The 19,437-nt window shown below is 49.2% G+C and overlaps 1 protein-coding gene across 4 annotated transcripts in view; it reads left to right on the plus strand.

Moving 5' to 3' along the window:
* FERMT2 (fermitin family member 2) overlaps positions 1-19,132 on the plus strand; it is a 48,029-nt gene extending 28,897 nt beyond the window's left edge. The window contains exons 4-16 of one of the 4 annotated variants that reach the window (XM_015631350.3): positions 2,109-2,243; positions 5,768-5,800; positions 6,258-6,483; positions 6,606-6,708; positions 7,117-7,224; positions 9,058-9,192; positions 10,740-10,789; positions 12,910-13,034; positions 14,373-14,479; positions 14,814-15,035; positions 17,320-17,340; positions 17,806-17,930; positions 18,850-19,132. In XM_015631350.3, coding sequence (XP_015486836.2) covers positions 2,109-2,243; positions 5,768-5,800; positions 6,258-6,483; positions 6,606-6,708; positions 7,117-7,224; positions 9,058-9,192; positions 10,740-10,789; positions 12,910-13,034; positions 14,373-14,479; positions 14,814-15,035; positions 17,320-17,340; positions 17,806-17,930; positions 18,850-19,099 — 1,640 coding nt within the window. In that variant the 3' untranslated portion in view covers positions 19,100-19,132. The remainder of the gene's footprint in view (positions 1-2,108; positions 2,244-5,767; positions 5,801-6,257; positions 6,484-6,605; positions 6,709-7,116; positions 7,225-9,057; positions 9,193-10,739; positions 10,790-12,909; positions 13,035-14,372; positions 14,480-14,813; positions 15,036-17,319; positions 17,341-17,805; positions 17,931-18,849) is intronic. The other 3 variants (XM_015631348.3, XM_015631347.3, XM_015631349.3) reach the window with 3 other exon arrangements.
* Positions 19,133-19,437: the final 305 nt, after the last annotated feature.

Below are 19,437 nucleotides of genomic sequence, written 5' to 3' on the forward strand. Positions count from 1 at the left end.
TAATATAATTTATATAATGTAATGTAATTTAATGTAATATAATACAATACAATATATAATATGATAAATATAATATCATATCATATCATGTGTATATATAATATCTACTATATTATATAATATATATAAATTAATAAATTAAATTAAAATAAAACTTAAATTAAAGCTAGATAATGGTTTGGGATGGGACACCTACAATATAAAATATGGTTAAATCCAGAGGTGTGCCAAGGGGATCCAGCCCTGAAAACCACCTGGCTGGGGCATGTTCCCAGTGTGGTAATTCCCAGTTTGTTTGCAGCAGGGGATGGTGCTGGTGTGGGGCTGTGTCCTGTCCCAGGCACGTGCTGGGGACCAAATTCCAGTGTTCATTTTAACCCCGTGCCTGGGAGTGCTCAGGGAACTCCCACTGCTGGCAGCACGTGGTGAGATCCCAGCCCTGGAACTTCTCCTGGATGGGATAATGGCTGGTTGTGTCCTTCAGCATTCCCTGGGTGGGAAACACAGCCTGGCTGCAGCCAGCTGCTGTCTCCTGATCTCTCCTGGAGCAGGGATGGCACCAGGGGCTGCTCTCCATAGGGCATTCCACAGGGAAAGCTTTACAGCTCAGCCTTTTGGGGTGATGGGTACCAAAAACAGAGCAAGAAACAACACAGGAGCTTCAGCACGGACAGGCAGCTGCAGAGGAGACTCCAGAACTCCTTCCAGGCTCATTATGTCCATAATCTCCAGAGAATCATCAGAGAATCACAGGATGGTTTGGATTGGAAAGGACCTTAAATCTCATCTCATCCCAGGGACACCTCCCACTATCCCAGGCTGCTCCAACCCTGTCCAGCCTGGCCTGGGACACTTCCAGGGATCCAGGGCAGCCACAGCTTCTCTGGGAATTCCATCCCAGCCCCTCCTCACACAACACAACCAGGAATTCCCAATTCCCAATATCCCATCCATCCCTGCCCTCTGGCACTGGGAGCCATTCCCTGTGTCCTGTCCCTCCATCCCTTGTCCCCTCCACCGCTCTCCTGGAGCCCCTTCAGGCCCTGCAAGGAGCTCTGAGCTCTCCCTGGAGCCTTTTCCTCTCCAGATGAGCACCCCCAACCCTCTCATCCTGTCATTTCCCAATCCAAGCTGTATTTCAGAACTCTCCAAGCTTTTTACAGCCTTTCACACTGCAGATGATGGCTCCATGCCCAGGTGAATCCTTTTCCAGGTCAGCTCCCACACATTGACCAAGCACAGGGACTCTGCTCCTGCTCCAGTCCCTCAGAGGTTTCAGTGGTACAACAGAGAGCGGGCTCTGCTTTCCCAGGAAACTCCTTCCCACTTGGAATTGAGTGCAGCAAACCCAAAGTACTGCCTTGGTGGGAAACAAAAATTCTCTTTTTCCTTGCTCCCCATATTCTCATGGCTTAAAACACAAAGGCAATGGGATGCTCCTCGTTTTAAATGGGTTTTACATTGTTCAGGTTGATCCCAGGCAGGAAAATGGGAGAGGTTTGCTGTGAAAAGGAAATGCTTCAGCCAAAATCTCTTTAAAAAGTGGGTAAATTACAGGCTTTTAACTTTCCAGACTAATGTTTAAATAAATGGTTTAATCCAATCTTGGATTGCTCCTATGGAAGTGAGAGGGTCTGGCCTGTTACCCACATGGCTGAGTATGTGTGCTGATTTTAATTCATATTATTTATATAATATTGTGTATTATTATATAATATATTATTTATAATTTTATATTGTTAATCTGGAAGTTTATTATTTTTATTATTTATATTTAATGTATGAAGGTGTTACTAGGCTCTGTGGCAGGGTGTACCAGTGCTCACGTTTACATTTGAGTGGCTGTGCCTGGGAAATTCCACATTTTATCCAAATGTTATGTTACCTTTCCAGCCAAGGACAGTGCATGTTTCCAACAGGCTTGCAGGGAAAATGCCCTTAACTTGATTTTTAACCATTACAGAGCAGGAAATTCATCCAGGGGAGATATTGGACGTTGCTGGATGTGGTTCCTAATGGAAGGATATTCTTCTTTTCCCCCTTATTTCCCCTTCTTTCTCCTTTTTTTCCATCTTGCCATTATAAAAGTGATCCATTTTCCCCTCCAGACATCAGGCATCCAGAAGAACTCTCCCTTTTGAGGAAACCCAGAGATCCATCAAAGAAAAAAAAGAAGAAGTTGGACGATCAATGTGAAGACGACACCTTCGAGCTGGAGGGGCCGCTGATCACTCCGGGGTCCGGTGAGCTGGGAAAAAAAAATGGGAGCGGGGCAAAAACCAGCACAGCAACTTGGGGCTGATTGAATTCCTTAAAATCTGTGCAAGAAACAGACCCCAAATCCACGGCACGAGTCGTGGCGGGCTGCAGCACGCGGTCACACGGATGCATGTCTGGAGCTGGAGCTGTCACGCATTCCCGGGAGCAGAGCAAGCCCAGGCTGCACAGAACCCAGCAGAGCCCAAGTGTGGCCACTTGAACACTCACATGGTGTTGCTGAGAGCTTTTCTTACCCTGATCAGAAAGGAGTTCAGTGGAAAATGGTTCCTAGTGTAACGTTCCTGGCTGTGCCACTGTTCTACTCCACATTTACAGCCCAGCAAGGGCAGGGTTTTATTAATTGCTTTATGTCTTACATGAACAGTGTAGCTGTGGATTGTGATGTTAAATAAATCCTTTTATTGCTTGGCCAGTCTGGATTCCTGATCCAGAACAGGATTGGGAAGGGAATTTCTGGTGGAGTAACATCCCTGATGAAGTAACATCCTCGATGGAGTTACCACAGGCAGCAAATTGATGCAAGTGTTTGCAGGCACAGGGGTTTTTCAGCTTTTTTTTCCATGGCTGCTGGAAGTCTGGTGTCTGAAGGCAAATGGCAGGAGTTTAAACCAGAATTTTGGCCAATGGGAACACTTTATCCCAAATTGATTTGTGGAGAAAGCCACAGTGGTGAGCGGGAGAGACGTGTCTGGCTGCCAAAGCTCTTTAAATTCAGCAATCCAAGGGCAGCAGGGCAGCTGTAATTAAAAAAATACCTTGGAATTGTAAAATTGTATTAATTGATGTTAAATCAGCTGCAGGGAAGGTCATGGAGTGTGGTTAATGCCAGTGGTGGCACAGGGCTTGCAGAAAGGAAGGTTTTGGCTGTGCAGGGTGACATGCACCACAGTTCTGGAACAAGGAAAAATAATCCTCCTTTTGCTCTGATCCTGCTCCTTCTCCTCTCAGCTACTTAAAATTTATTCTGGCCTTGTCCTCTTCCACTCCTGGCTCAGAGAATTTGGGCAAGGCTCCAGTCAATTTTCATTTCCATTTGGCATTTTCATCTTGAAAGTCCATTCTAAGCCTTTCCAACAGCCAATCTTCACAGAGAGCACCTCTGTTAGATTAATAGGAAAGACTTGGCCTCCTTTGGGGGAAATGTATGCAAAAGCTGGGGTTTATTTTAATTATTTATGGCTCTTGCAGTGAGTCACTTGGCTGGTTTTGCTCTCCTTGTGAATGAAATCACTCACAGCAGGTTGAATTCCTGCCTGTTCAGGTGCCATTTGATAAAAGTCGTAGGTTTCATCTGAATAAATCATTTCTGACGTTGTTCCAACATCAGTTTGTGTGCTGAAAGCTTCTGGAAAACCAATTAATAATTCAGGAGGTGCTGATTTCAATGTCCTGGGAGTGTTTTGTCCCTGAGCACCCCAAACCTGGCAGTGAAACCATTTAAATCCCGGTGGGCAGAGTTGTCAATACACCCACAGGATGTGTTGCCCAACATTTTCCATCAGAAGACCTGCAGTCACTTGTTTATATAAATTAGCCAAATTTGTAGCTATTTCTGCTGGAACTTTCCATGACACTGCCTGCCTGGGGCAAATTTTTCAAGACAAGCTTCTTTTGGGATGTTTCAGGTGTTTGAAGAGAGAGATGAGAACAGTGCAGGGGAAGCTTTGCTCTGATGGAGCAGACACTCAGTCAAGGAATGTGGGGGATATTCATGGAAAACTGGCCCAAAATTTGGGGCAAAAAGTGGGAATTTCTTGTGTTGGTCCAGTTGATGCTGAGCCTTGTGTGCTCGAGCCATGCAAAGGCTGAAGCTGCAGCGAGGGTGGACGGGGAGAAGGGAAGAGCTCTTTTGGGAAGTGGTTTATGGATGGTGATGGGAGTTTATGGCTGCTTTTTGTTGGAGTGCTGTAACAATCCATGGGGAGATCACCTTTCTGCTGCTTTTATAATCACAGAACCACAGGATAGCTCAGGTTGGAAGGGACACTAAGCATCGTGGAATTCCAGCTCCCAAAGTACAGTACCTGGTCTAAAAAGCTGGAAATCATTCCTTGTCTTTTCCTTGCAAATGAAGGTGGATTTTTCCATCCCTTGACCATTTTTTTTGCTCATGCCTGGTTTGCTGGATCTGTCTTGGTGACAGGTCCCCATGGTGCTTACAGGTCCCCAAATGATTCATCCAGGCTGGGATGCCAGCAAAACGAGCAGGAGCATTAAAGGCATCCTTGTTTGGTGGCTTTCCCTCACATTTTCCACCCTCCCAGGCAGTTTAGAATCAGGTTTGTAATTATTTGGAGTTTTCTAGCCGTGATGTTGGCTGTCACCAATGTTGATGCTGCTGATTCGCACTGTTCTTCCTGCTCCTTGAGATGCCCACGGTGCAAAATGAGAGTTCAGAAGGGTTTTTTCCATTGGTTTCGTCTTGGACTTTCCCAGTCTAGCTCAGTTTTCTTTCATTCCTTGGCTGTGAGGGTGGGAGGGATGGTTTGGAGCAAAGAGCTGGAGCGTAGCCCAAGGTGGTGGCTCAGGGCAGCAGCAGGAGGTGGGACAAAAAGCCTCCTTGTTTTTGTCATCACCTTCAACACCCTCAGCAGAGCTCTGGGAGGGAGAGCTTGGCTGTATCAAACTGCAGGCTCATGGTTTAGGAAGGACACAGCCCTTTCCCAAAACTCCAGCGTGGTGTTGGACCTTCTGGTTCTGGTGGGCAGATTTGTGCCCAGCGGGTGATGCTGGGTGAGCTCTGCCCGATGTGCAGTGCAATTCCTGCCATTAGGAGGTGGTGGTTGGTCCTCCCTTAGTCTAAAAATCTGGATTTTATATAAAAAGTTGGTGTTCATGTGAGGTGAAGAGGGGCTGCTCCATTGAATGGTTTGGGATGGAAGGGACTTAAAGCTCATCTCATTCCATCCCCTGCCATGGACAGGGACATCTTCCAGAGACTGGGTTGTCCAAGCCCCATCCAGGCTCTCCTGGAACACTTCCAGGGATGGGGCAGCCACAACCTCTCTGTTAAGCTCTCAGCTATTCTGAGCTATGAGATAATGAGCTGGATTTGGTTTTTTTTCTCTTCAAATCAATAATTTTTAAATGTTTGGTTGTTTTTATATCTGCTTTGAGTCGGTACGAGCTGTGCAACTTGGAAAGGCCTGGGAGTTAACGTGTGCTTTGGGATCAGTTTGGCACCACATTGCACCACTCAGCACATTAATCCTGAATTTGTGTGGCCACCTCAGCAAGCTTTTCCATCCGGGAATGTCACATTTCCATGCCCGGCTGTCCTCATAACGTGAATAAAATAACGGGAAGTCACTTCAGCTGCTTTGCTGCCACCAGCGCTGCTGCAAACGCTCCATTAGGGTGGTTCAACCTCACCTGTGCTGTTCTGCCCTCTTCCAAAAATGCTCATTTTTGGCTTCTGTCCTTCTCCTGCTCTCCGGGTGACTTTCTCTCGCCTTCTCACTTCCCTCCTTTCTTTCCCTCTCTATAGGCACCGATATTCTTTACATCGGCCCCGTCAAAGGTGAGCTCCACCTCAATAGGACTTTTGCCCTCTGCCTGTGGTCTCTTTGGCTGCACCCTTAGTTTATTTTCCTGCTCCTCTAAAACTTTTGACTTCCAAAATCTTTAAGCAACAGGTAATACCGGTAAGTCGGGGACCACTCATGTCCCAGGTGCCACAGAAACTCAGGGGGCAGGAGCTTCCCGGTGTGGGACACCTGAGTTCTTTTCCCATCATTTGGGCTGGAATGAGTTTTCCATCAGTTTTGCTCTTGGAGAAGAGCCGAGAGAGAGAGAGAGAGAGGAGAGGGACAGGTTTTCACGGGAGAACAAGCAGCGCGGCGTTTTCCCATTGCGGAAAGATGAAAAGGGAAGGTTTTCTGTCGGCCGGCTCCGGGTTTGCGCGGAGCCAGCGTGGCCGGGAGCAGGCGGGGCTTGGCCCTGGGCTAATTCCCGGCTTTTATTCCCCCCGCTGGTAGGAAATATCTATTCAAGCCCAGGACTCTATAGCAAAACGATGACGCCGACCTACGACGCCCACGACGGCAGCCCCCTGTCCCCCACGTCCGCCTGGTTCGGCGACAGCGCCCTGTCCGAGGGCAACCCGGGAATCCTGGCCGTGAGCCAGCCCGTCACCTCCCCGGAGTCCTTAGCCAAAATGTACAAGCCCCAGACGCTGCTCGATAAGGCCAAAATCAACCAAGGGTGAGTTCAGGAGCTGAGGATTTGGGGGTTTGTTTTTGCTGATTTTTAATTGTGTTCTCGAGAGCGTCGTGGCGACTCTGCCGGAGCGTTCCCGTGTGTTATCCCATGTTGGCAATTCACAGGTGGCTGGACTCATCCCGGTCCCTGATGGAGCAGGAGGTGAAAGAAAACGAGGCTTTGCTACTCCGGTTCAAGTACTACAGCTTTTTTGACCTGAATCCAAAGGTACAGAGCTCCTCATTGCGCTTGCATTTTGAAATCTCCGTCCTTTGGAGGGAGGGGTGCCTGGATCTCTAACGTGATGTTGTGTTGGTAAATCTCCCAAAGAACGTGGAAGTTTGAAAATTGGTTGTGTGGGCACCAAACCCAGGATTTGTGCTGCTATGTACCAGGGTTTGTTTTTAGGTGTTGCTAGAGGTGCTTAAAGAGTTCTTACAGCCAGTGGCAGAGGATTTTCAGTCTCGTATCCAGGTGTTGTGTTGAGATGAGAGATCACAGAATCCCAGAATAGTTTGGGTTGGAGCGGGCCATAAGGATTATCTCATTCCAGCACAGCACAACTTCCATTGCTGGGGTGGTTTGTGTTGAGCTGGGCTCCTGGTTTTCCAAGCATTCCGCGTTTCTGTGCCGCAGTACGACGCGATCAGGATCAACCAGCTGTACGAGCAGTCCAAGTGGGCGATCCTGCTGGAGGAGATCGAGTGCACGGAGGAGGAGATGATGATGTTTGCAGCACTGCAGGTGAGAGACAGCCCCAGACTGCCCTGGGTTGGGTTACACTTGATTTCGTTTGTAAACTTCTCTGCTGATTAATCTGATGAAGGAAATTATGGAATCCCCAGAATGGTTTGGGTTGGAAGAGACCACGAATCCCATCCAGTTCAATCCCCTTCCACTATCCCAGGGTGCTCCAGCTTGGTCTTGGACACTTCCAATGATGGGGCAGCCACAGCTGCTCTGGGCACCCTGTGCCAGGGCCTCTCCACCCTCACAGCCAAGAATTCCTTCCCCATATCCCATCTGAACCATCCCTTCTTCAGTTTAAAATCGTATTTTAAGCCTCACCTTGTCTCTGGTGGGAGCTTGGCCTTCTCATGTTGGTAGAAGTTGGATCATTTCCCATCTCCAGATCCTCACTTGAGTTTATGAGATAATCTAAATATTTGCCACCGAATATCCCTCATGAAAAAGAACTTGACCTGCTTTTACCAAACATATTTATATCTATCTTAACTTTTAGTTCTGTCCTTCTTAACCCATCCCATACGAGCACGGGGTTACTGAACTGTGCCTTTCTGGCTCTCTGCCCCCAAACCAGCTGGGGATAATCTGTGGCTTTCCCAGAACTATTTATTTATCTGCTTTATGAAATACTCAGTGTGATTTGGCATAAATGCTCCACCTGTTATTGACTTCCACGAGAGGGATGGCAGGCATTTGTTCTGTGTGGTCTGGCACACCTTGGAGCTGTAGGATGCAGAAATATCCCCCTCAGGAGCAGGGCTGCCTGCTCCAAGGGCCCCTCCCAGGAAAAAAAAGAGAGAGAAAAGCAGGATTATAATGACTCAGTTTACATCCAAGTGCTCCAGAGTGGGTTGGGCACTTCCTGTGAGATTTTATGGATGTTTTGGTTTTCTGGGGTGAAAACAGATGCAAAGACATAGAATCCCACAATGGTTTGGGTTGGAATGGGCTTTAAAGGTCATCTTGTTCCTCCCCTGCCATGGGCAGGGACACTTCCACTATCCCACGTTGTTCCATCCCCAGCCAACCTGGCCTTGGGACACTTCCAGGGATGGGGAATCTTTTGTCCCTTCCAAACATCCATAAACACCTGGTGGGAGGCAGAAAAGGGGGTGGGCAGAGATGCCCAGTGGCAGGAGCAGAGGCCATGGACACAGCCTGGAACACAGGAGGGTCCCTCTGCACATCAGGAAACATCTCCATGGCAGGGGGTGACCGATGGCACAGAGAGGCTGGGGAGTGTCCATCACTGGAGTTACTCCAGTGGTCCTGGATGTGGTTCTGGATGTGGTGGATGTGGTGGATGTGGTTCTGGATGTGGTGGATGTGGTCCTGGATGTGGTGGATGTGGTGGATGTGGTTCTGGATGTGGTTCTGGATGTGGTGGATGTGGTGGATGTGGTCCTGGATGTGGTGGATGTGGTGGATGTGGTCCTGGATGTGGTGGATGTGGTGGATGTGGTGGATGTGGTGGATGTGGTCCTGGATGTGGTCCTGGATGTGGTGGATGTGGTCCTGGACAGCAGCGCCCTGCTGGAGCAGGGAGTGGGACCAGGTGACCCCCAGAGGTCCCTTCCAACCTCAGCTTGGTGGAAGGAGCAGCTCTGCCCTGTGGAGTCCAGAGATCTCCAGGGATCAGTGCCTGGAGATCCCTTGGACTGGAAACATCCAAGATGGTCATTCCTGACCCAGCAAACCCTCCCAGGATTTGGTGGCCTCTGCTCCTGGTGTCCCACTCCCCTTCCCAAGCGTGGCAGCTGTGTCACGATGATCCCACGGGGTCCTGGGCTCACAGGAGCATCCAGGTGTGACCCTGGCCTTGCCTTGCAGTACCACATCAACAAACTGTCCATCATGTCCTCGGAAAACCACCTGAACCACAGTGACAAGGACGTGGACGAGGTGGACGCCGCGCTCTCGGACCTGGAAATCACCCTGGAAGGTGGCAAAACATCCACAATCCTGGTAAGGGCTGCAGGGGATTTTCCAGGCATCCAACCTCATTTATTTCTTTTTTTAATTCTAATTCTTACGAGGAAGTTGCTCACACCCCAGTAGTATTTTCTTTAAAATACAGGGATTTTAGATACCAAGGGATAGTTCTGGAAAGAGGGAACCCTGGGCAGCATCTGGAAAAGTCCTGGAGGAGACAGGATCTTAATGATCCTCCCTGCACCAAGCCACCTTCTTGATGAAATAATGGAAAACTAAATTAAGAAATTAAGTTTTTTTATTATCCTGACTACTGACTTTCCCAAAAAACAGAGTTTTCCACGCTGAGGTTCCTCTTCTACTGTTTCTAATTCACATTTTACAGCACCTAAAGCAGCTGCTGGATTTTCAGAACTAATTTAGGCTTATGAAACCCTATTTTTATTAGACTGGATTTTAGCCTAGGTCTGTATTTCAGAGCATTTGGGATTTTTTTTTTTTATATTGAAGTCATTTTAACACTGGTTTTCCACCTTTAAAAATATAAAGCCTGAAAATTAAAGGACATTAAAAGGACTCAGTCCTGTCAGCCTTGGCCCAGCACAGCTTTTCCAGACATTTTGCACATTTAAACCATCTCTTTCCAACCCTAAAATCTCTGAAATTTTCCACTTTTACACTTCATATAATTTTTTAAGTGTTTATGATGGGTCTTTTTGAAGCTCCATCCATCCTTAGATGCTTTATTGGCATTAACAACAGCAGAGCTTTGCAGTATAAACCAGAAATAACAAATTTTTATCACCAAGACATATTTTCTAATTCCTTTTACAAAACCAGATTTGAAACACATCACTGAGCAACAGTCCCTGCCAGACAGGGGTGAAGAGGACAATGATTCATCCAAAATAAAAAAACCCCATCCCTTTCCATAGGGCTTTGTAGCAGGAGCCATTTCCAGATGCATTCGAGTAATTGAATTTGGATAATGGGCAATTACTGGATTGTTTGTTTAGATTCTGCATTTTTTTTTCCCCTGTGGTATCTGTAAACAGTTTCTCATTGCAGACTGAAAGTAAACTGTCCTGCTACTGGAAGCTCCTGGAGCAATCCTCCCTTTGCCTGTCCCTTGAAATTTGTTTTTATTTCCAGTTTCTGGGAATTGCAAGTGCCACCCTGATGCAAAAAAAAGAAAAAAAAAAAAAAGGGAATTTAAACTCAATATTTAAAAAATTTTGGGGAGGAGGAAAAAAAAAAATCTTAAAAATCCCTTCCCCAGAGGTGCCTCTTCCCCTTTTGTTTGGAGCATCAGGAATAACTGAAGGGAGGAGAAAATTCCCTGTGCAAACGCTGACCCTGGGGCTGGGAATTCCTCAAAGGAAAATCAAACCTTGTCCTCTGCTTTCCAAACAGCAGAGCTGGGCCCTGGAGTTTTCACTGCTCTCTTCTCCTGGGGCTTTCTCAGGAGCAGTTTCACGACCTCTGAGCCCTGATGGTGCCCCTGGTTTCCTCCCCTTCTCCACATCCCTTCCCTCCTGATCCCACTGCTCCGAGTGAGTGGGATAATCTTTGATTTCCAGGGTGACATCACTTCCATCCCAGAGCTCGCCGACTACATTAAAGTCTTCAAGTAAGTGCTGATGGGAAGAGCTGCTTGTGGAACTGGTAATGGCTGTGAATAATTAATGGTCCTGCCTCTTAATTTCCTTCTTTTTTTTCTTTTTTTTTTTTTATCTCCCAGCCTTATGATGCTCAAAATGTTCAATATTTAAACTTAAACACAAAATTCAAGGTGTTTTCCTGCTCTGGTGCATCCCATAGCCAACAGTGTGTGCTGGGATGTTTCTTTAACACATTTAATGCCCAGGAGAGAACAAACCACACTAAAATGAGGAGTGAAACTTAAAAACCTCCCTCAAAGATTTCTCCTGCTCTGCAGGAGGCTGGAGGAATTCTATCCAGCCGGGATCCCGGTCTCTCCATGCCAAAAGGAGCAGGTTAAGTTGATTCTGCCCCTCTCCCAGCTTGCTCAGGATTTAGGGTTGTTATTTTAGCTTGCTTTGACTCGGTTGGTGGTTCATGGAGACCGGGAACAGCAGTGTCTGGACTTGGGGGAACATTTTTGGCAGCCACGACCGTCTTTTGCAATTTATTGCCTGCTGCAGTGAAAGTTCTGGAAGCTGGAAACACTTGATGGGATTTCACAGTGGTGGGGGGAAAAAACCACTGCAGACAGTGAAGTGGCTCTGGAACAAGCCTTTATTTTATGAATTGTTTGGTTCTGGAGCCAGAACCTGGCACTCTGCTCTGAAAACTCCTTCTCCGGAGGTGAATTAACGAGGTCTCTGCCTCTGTCTGGGCTTGTGGTCTGGATTAACTGGGGCAAGGTTTCAAGGCTGTGCCCAGCCCTCAGTGGGTGTTTCTTCCCTCTCTTGAACAAACAAACAAACAAAAAACTTGTTCTTCCCCTTGATCTGCTGATTTGCCAATCAAATTAGGCACCACTCCGGGAGCTAATTGCCTGCACATTGGAGTGCCAGGGGATGGAGCAGCCAGAAGCTGCTGGTTCCTCACTCAGCCCTAAACCCTGGGGTTTGAGGCTGTCAGATTGAACACACAATTCCTAAAAACGGGGCTCAGGTGGTATTTTAGTGCCAGAAATCCAGTGGAAAAGGTGCAATGCTTGGAGCTGTCCCAGCTTTGGATGTGCTTCTTGTCCCACTCCAGCTGGGGAGGAGGATTGGGGGAGCATTCCTTGTATTCCATATATTTAACTCCTGAAAATGTGTCCCAGTGTGTGCCTGGTGTGGCTGTAGAGGTTTGGAATGGTTCTGTCTCCCCTTGCCAGCCAGGTTACTGCCTTTGCCAGCTAAAATCATAGAATTACAGAGTGTTTTGGGTTGGGATGGACTTTAAAGATCATCCTGTTCCACCCCCTGGATAGTTCCACCTTCCACTACCCCAGACTGCTCCAAACCCTGTCCAGCCTGGCCTTGGGCACTTGCAGGGATCCAGGGACAGCCACAGCTTCTCTGTGCCAGGGCCTCACTGCCCTCACAGAGCAGGATTTCTTCCCAATCTCCCATCTAAACTACTCTCAGCACTGTTTCTGAGATGAAAATTCCAGAAATGCGTGAGAGGCTGCAGATCCAGCCTTAGAATAAGATTTAGAACTCAGGAAGGTTAAAATACCCCGATACTTGGAGCTCTGTGAAGGCTCTGGGCTTGTGTTGGGATCAGTTCACGGTGCTTCACTTTTCAGGGCCATCAGTTCTCCTGCAGAATCAAACAAAATCCATCTTTTCTGTAGAAAAGAACGGAACCTTTTGTGCTCTGGAGTGTTTAAAAAGAAAACAAGGAGTGCACTCAGGCGTGTGCGTGACTGACACGTCCTTGGAAGTGCTGCTTCCCCTCAGAGCTGAGCAGAGGTTCCAGTTTCATGTGGTGGCTGGAGAGGCAGACTTTGCAGTGCCTCATGGACTCCTCTGTTTTATAGCACAGTCCTCCTGCTCCCCCCACCTTGCCCCAAATTATCTCCCTGGGATTGAAGAGTCCAAACTTGGAATTGGAGCTCAACTCCCTGAGCCAGCAGTGAAGGGATGGCTGAGCCCCCAGGCTGGGTGGGAATAACCCAGGCTGCTGCCAGCAGCTTGCCAGGGCTGCAGTTCTGAGGAAATGCTGAGGTTTCCTGGGAAGCAGCTTGTTTGAGGAGCTCAGGCCAAGTGAGATGTCCCTCCACGTGTCCTGCAGGCCCAAGAAGCTGACGTTGAAAGGCTACAAGCCCTACTGGTGCACCTTCAAAGATACCTCCATCTCCTGCTACAAAAGCAAAGAGGAATCCAATGGGACTCCTGCTCACCAGATGAACCTGAGAGGTAAGAGAAGCAGGAGGTTGGGGTAAGAGAAGCTGCTTTTTATTCCAGGAATGGGCTGCTCCTCCTGTGTCTTGTTTTCCCGCTGCTTTATCGCCTCAGAATTCCATCCCGGGGTTGGGTAAAGGTGTGTGAAGGAATGAGGTGGCTGGGATTGATATCGTGGCACAGATTTGGAATTCCAAATAGTGGCTACATGTGATCCCATGGGGAATCACCACCAGCTCCCCAATAGCCTGGGAAGAGAGCTTGGGGAGCCATGGAATGGTTTGGGTCAGAGGGGAACTTCCAAACCTTGTTCCAACCTTCCGCCTGCGCTTTCTGTCAGTTACCCAAAGGATTGCACGGCAGAAACTGGAAAGAGCAGACCACTTTCTTCCTCTGCTGCCTTTATTTCTCCTCCTCTCCCTGCTGCTGCTTGGGAGCAGCCTCACTCAAGAGCTGAAATTCCTACGGTGGCTGCCTGTCCTCACGTCAAGTGAAACATTCCTGCTCCGGCAGCCGCGGAGCTGCCGTGAGCTCGTCTGTTCTCCCCGTGGAGGCAGGAGCAGGGGGGATGCCAGGAGACCTCGGGCTGCTGTGGGAGCAAGGCCTGGCCCCCAGGACCTTTCTGGGAGCTTTTGACAAATCTGCTGTGACAGCACTTAGCAGAAATCTGGGAGGCGGCGCCCGCGCTGCCGCGGCTGGGTCGGTTCCTCACCCCCTGTGTTTACACAACCACTTGGAATTCTCTCCAGGCACCAGGAGCGGGATGCTCACACCTCACTGCTGGCTGCAGCAGCCAAATCATGGAATCCCTGAATGGTTTGGGTTGGAAGGGACTTTAAAGCCCATCCAGCTCCACCTCGCTCCCACGGGCTGGGACACCTTCCACTAAACCGAGCTGGTCCAAGCCCCACCCAGCCTGGTCTGAAACACTTCATGGCATCCCATCACTCATAAATGACATAGAGGGGTTTCAGGGTGAGAGGCAGCACCCGTCCAGTCACCTTTTCCTCTGCTTTCATGAAGATCTTGGGGTGTTTGCCAGCCACTGGATCCAGTTCTGATTCCAGGCAGGATCCAGGAGTTCTGTGGGTGCGTGTTCACTTTGGCTTCATTGCTTTCAGATCAGGTCTTGCTTTTTCCCCCTGTTTTCCTGACACTTGGAAAAAGGGACATCTGACACAGGTGTGGAGGGTTCATCCCATCAGTGGGACAAATCTTTGGCAGCACTGAGATGCCTCTCGAGACCCTTGAGTCAGGGAGCTTGGCTCTTTCTTTCCCTATTTTCGCTTTCTTTGCCACTTTTTAAATCACAGTTCCTCACACCCCTGCTAAACTCCATCTTCTTCACTGCAGGATGTGAAGTTACCCCTGATGTGAACATCTCTGGTCAGAAGTTCAACATCAAGCTCCTGATTCCGGTGGCAGAGGGGATGAACGAGATTTGGCTGCGCTGCGACAATGTAAGTTCATCTCTTGGACTGGCCACCTCTTCTCACTTTGCCCACCATCCTGCTCAGGTGCTGTTCTTTAAAAAACAAATAGAAAATCCTCTCACCTGTCTAATCTCAGCATTCCAGATGTGCTCCAAGTCACCTGTGAGTTCGGAGCAGAAAATTCAGCCTTGGCTTTGTCGTGTGGTTTTTGGCCACACGTTGGTTTGGTTTCTGCCTGTCTTTGTGCATGTTGGAGTCTCCTGAGGCTGGGAGGGGAACGAGGGCTCCATGGGGTGTTTTTTGAGGGGCCTGCTGGTCCCCCATGGCCGTGACAGACACATGTCCCTGTTTTGGGGGGCAGGAGACGCAGTACGCCAGCTGGATGGCCGCCTGCCGCCTGGCCTCCAAGGGCAAGACCATGGCTGACAGCTCCTACGGCATGGAAGTGCAGAACATCCTGTCCTTCCTGAAAATGCAGCATTTGAACCCAGACCCGCAGCTGATCCCAGAGCAGATCAACACCGACATCAACCCCGAGTGCCTGGTGTCTCCTCGCTACCTGAAGAAGTACAAGAACAAGCAGGTGGGTGCTGCTGTTGGCGTTGGCTGGGCTGGACACGCGTCCCGGCGGCGGCTGGTGTTTAACACGGCGTGGTTTGGATGGTTTGGATGTCCTGACTCACTGGGATGCACGTGGGTACTAAAATGAGGTGGGACTGAAGGCTGTGGTTTGGATCCAGCACCTGGGGATGGCGCCCAGCACCGGGATTCTGCCGCGTGCTTTGTGAAGTGCACGGGCACGGCGGGGAACCTTCGATTGGAAATACATTTGAAATTGGGTTCTGTTTATTTTAAACACATTCCGGGAATGGTTTGGCCCCAGCTGCCCCATCTCTGCCCGGTGCTGGGGTTAAAACCCCTTCCCCTGCACAGAATCCATGGAGAAATCCTCAGGATCAGAGGAGTTGCAGTTGCTTGCAGTGCTTTATCCACACTTGGCTGTAACACGGTTTGCATATTTCTCTCTTTGCTTTTCCACTGCTTCCAAATGCCAGTCCCTGGAACATTGCTTCGGTTTTGAGTTGCTGTGACTCGTGCTTGAACTCCATCCACGCTCCATCTGATCCCTGCCTGACAGGGCTGAACTGTTCTGCACTGGGGATAAAGGATTCTCTCAAAGAGAATTATATGTCAGAACAGCAGCAAAAATAAGGAAAGCATTGCTCCGTGGCCTTTTGGTGACTTAAATCCTTCAGGCTGCTGGCTGGGGCTGGATATGATTTCTCCAAGCCCAGAAGAAGGCTGCAAGTCAGAGAAGCCGGAAAAATATAACTTTTTATTGGCACAGCACGATGATTTCCTGGCAGTAGAGTTATATTTTATATAGCCCTTATTATTCTCCTGAATAAGCCTTTATATCCACTTGGATGGAGGAGAGGCTGCATAAATAGACTATTTTAACATATATATAGATAGATATATTAATATATATCTAAAATACTTTCTAGATTTCCGGTAAAACAGAGGCACCTGGGAAAATATTAGCTTGGAAAACTTGCTTACTATGCAGGTATCCTGGTTTTAAAAATAAAATCCATGGAATCGTGGGGATGGGCACGATGGGGATGATCCCAGCCAGGATGTGGCCATGGTGTGGACACCAGGGATCAGCTAAGCAGCAGATTTAGGATTTTCCTTGGTGGCCAGAGGCAAAGCTTGGAGCAGCAGAGGATGTTTGCTGAGAGGAATGAGGGATAGAGGCTGCAGGAATGTCAGGAATTCGACCTCAAGGGTCCTTCTGTGGCCCCGGCACATGGAAGGAGGAGGGGGAGGAGGAGGCTGTGCAGCCCACAGGAGTGCTGGAATGAGGATTGGCCGTGGATTTATGGAGGCTGTGGGTTCTCTCCAGCCCCAAACCCACTGGGGTGATGTTTGTCTCCACATGCAGCAGTGTAGGGGTGGCAGGTTGGGATTGGAAACACCAAATCCTAAATAAAAATAAACAAAAACCAACCCAAAACAGGGATTTTCAGGGTTCCAGGTGCCCTGCCAGAGTTTGGTGTCAGAGCCAGCAAGGGTAAACACATCCCTGGGAAGTGCAGCTGATGTTCCCTTCATCTGCTTGTTATCCCAAACAACATCCCAATCATTTTTCCACATACCCAAATGGAAGGATCTGCTGAGCTCAGAGTGAGCTCCTGAGCTTCCTCTCGTGCTTCCCCAGCCAGAGAGTGGCCTTGAGTTTGTGCAGACGTGGAGAGGAAAGTGAGGTCAGGAAGCCACGTCTGAACTGGCAGCTTCACCCTCCCCTCACCCCCCAGCAGGACCACAGAGCATGGAATATCCTGGGTGGGAGGGGATTCACGAGGATCAGAGTCCAGCTCCAGGCCCTGCACAGACCCCCCAAAAATCCCAGCCTGGGCATCCCCAGCAGCGCTGTCCAAACGCTCCTGGAGCTCCAGCAGCCTCGGGAATGTCACCATTCCCTGGGGAGCCTGGGCAGTGCCCAGCACATTCTGAGGAAGGAACCTGTTTCTGAAATCCACCCTAAACCATCTCAGGACCAAAACCATCTTTCCACAATGCCAGGGCCCAGCTGGGATCACTCCAGTGCTCCAGCAGGGCCGGCACGAGCGGCAAATCTCTGCTGGCTTGTCCCTGCTCACATTCCCTTTGGCTGCTTTTCCACCTAAGGAATTGTGCATGTGGTTTGTTTTGGTTTGTTTTTTTGGTTTTTTTTGCTTGAACTTTGGTTTGCAGTTAATTTACACTTTTTCTTTGCTTTGTTGCCATATTTCTGATTGCTTTTTTTTCTTTCTGCCTCCTTTTCTTTTTTTTTTTTTTTCATTTCGCCTTGCCATCTTCAGCCAGGCTATGTAAGAGATTTGGTAAGTGACAGCAACAATAAAATTAAGATAAACTTAAAATAAACTTAATCTAGAACCCCTTTGGTTTAGAGAGCAGCGGTGAAAGCACTAACCAAACCTGCACCCTCCCTGTGACACTTGGGCCCTGGTTGGTTTTTATAACGGTCCCCAGTGATTTATGGGGTGAAACTGGAAACCCAACTCCAGAAATTTGCCTTGTGTTCGCTCACATCTTAAAGTTCCCGAGAGCATGAGTGGCTCTTTGCCTCCAGACAGCTCTGATCTGTATTTGCTTTCTGTATCTGGAGATGGGAAGCTCCACATGGGCTTGGAGCAGGCAGAGCTGAAATAAAAGCTCAGGGGAGGAATTGCTGATAATCTGCACTCAGATCCTTGGGGGCTCCCAAGCCGCTCCCGTGCGCGTGACAGCGGAGGTGGCACCGAGGTCCCCTGTCCCCTGACCCCGCTGTGTCTCGCCGCCCACAGATCACGGCACGCATCCTGGAGGCTCACCAGAACGTGGCCCAGATGAGCCTCATCGAGGCCAAGATGCGCTTTATCCAAGCCTGGCAGTCGCTGCCCGAGTTCGGCATCACGCACTTCAACGCAAGGTGGGTGGGGCTGCAGGGCTGGGCTGGGGGAGCTTCCTTAATGGGTGCAGGAGTGGGATAAATATCCTGGAATCATCGTGGAATGGGTTGAGTTGGGTTAGATTGGGTTGGGTTGGGTTGGATTGGTTTGGGTTGGGTTGGATTAGGTTGGGTTGGGTTGGATTGGATTAGATTGGGTTGGATTGGATTGGATTAGATTAGGTTGGGTTGGGTTGGGTTGGATTGGATTGGTTTGGGTTGGGTTGGTTGGGTTGGATTAGGTTGGGTTGGGTTGGGTTGGATTGGATTGGTTTGGGTTGGGTTGGTTGGGTTGGATTAGGTTGGGTTGGGTTGGATTGGATTGGAATTGATGGGTTGGATTGGATTGGATTAGATTGGGTTGGGTTGGGTTGGATTGGTTTGGGTGCGTTGGGTTTGGTTGGACTGGATTGGATTTGATGGGTTGGATTGGATTGGGTTGGGTTGGGTTGGATTGGGTTGGATTGGATTGGTTGGATTGGGTTGGGTTGGGTTGGATTGGGTTGGGTTAGGTTGGTTTGGTTGGATTGGATTGGATTGGGTTGGATTGGGTTGGGTTAGGTTGGTTGGGTTGGGTTGTATTGGATTGGATTGGATTGGATTGGATTGGGTTGGGTTGGGTTGAGTTGGGTTGAGTTGGGTTGGATTGAGTTGGGAAGGATTAGATTGGATTGGGTTGGGTTAAATTGGGTTGACTGGGTTGGAAGGGACCTCAAAGATCATCTCATCCCAGCCCCCAGCCATGGGGAAGGACATCCCTGTGCACATCCTTGGCCGGGGAAGTTGTGCTGCAGCTGAAGTTAAAAACAGGAGCTGCACAGATTTATACAAATGATTTTACAAGTAAGCTCCACTGCTGGGTTTATGTGCCTCACACTGTTTTTATCAATCCCACCACCAGGTTCCAGGGTGGGAAGAAGGATGAGCTGATCGGCATCGCCTACAACCGGCTGATCCGCATGGACGCCGGCACGGGTGACGCCGTCAAGACCTGGCGCTTCAGCAACATGAAACAGTGGAACGTGAACTGGGAGATCAAAATGGTGAGATGGTGTCTGACAGCCTGTCCTCTCCCCCTGCTCCTGTCAGTGAGACAGGCACCACTGCCACAGTCCTGGAATCCCAAATGGCTCGGGTTGGAAGGGACCTGAAAGCTCGTCCAGTTCCACCCCTGCCATGGCAGGGACACCTTCCACTGTCCCAGGCTGCTCCAAGCCCTGTCCAGCCTGGCCTTGGACACTTCCAGGGATCCAGGGACAGCCACAGCTTCTCTGGGCACCCTGTGCCAGGGCCTGCCCACCCTCATGGCCCAGAATTCCCAATTCCCAATCTCCCATCCATCCCTGCCCTCTGGCACTGGGAGCCATCCCCAGTGTCCTGTCCCTCCATCCCTTGTCCCCAGTCCCTCTCCAGCTCTCCTGAAGCCCCTTTAGGCAGTGGTGGAGGACAATCCTCAATCTCTCCTGCAGCCAGGAATTATTTTCTCCAT

The sequence above is a fragment of the Parus major genome, chromosome 5 (assembly GCF_001522545.3).
Source record: "Parus major isolate Abel chromosome 5, Parus_major1.1, whole genome shotgun sequence".
In the NCBI taxonomy this organism is placed as follows: Eukaryota; Metazoa; Chordata; class Aves; order Passeriformes; family Paridae; genus Parus; species Parus major.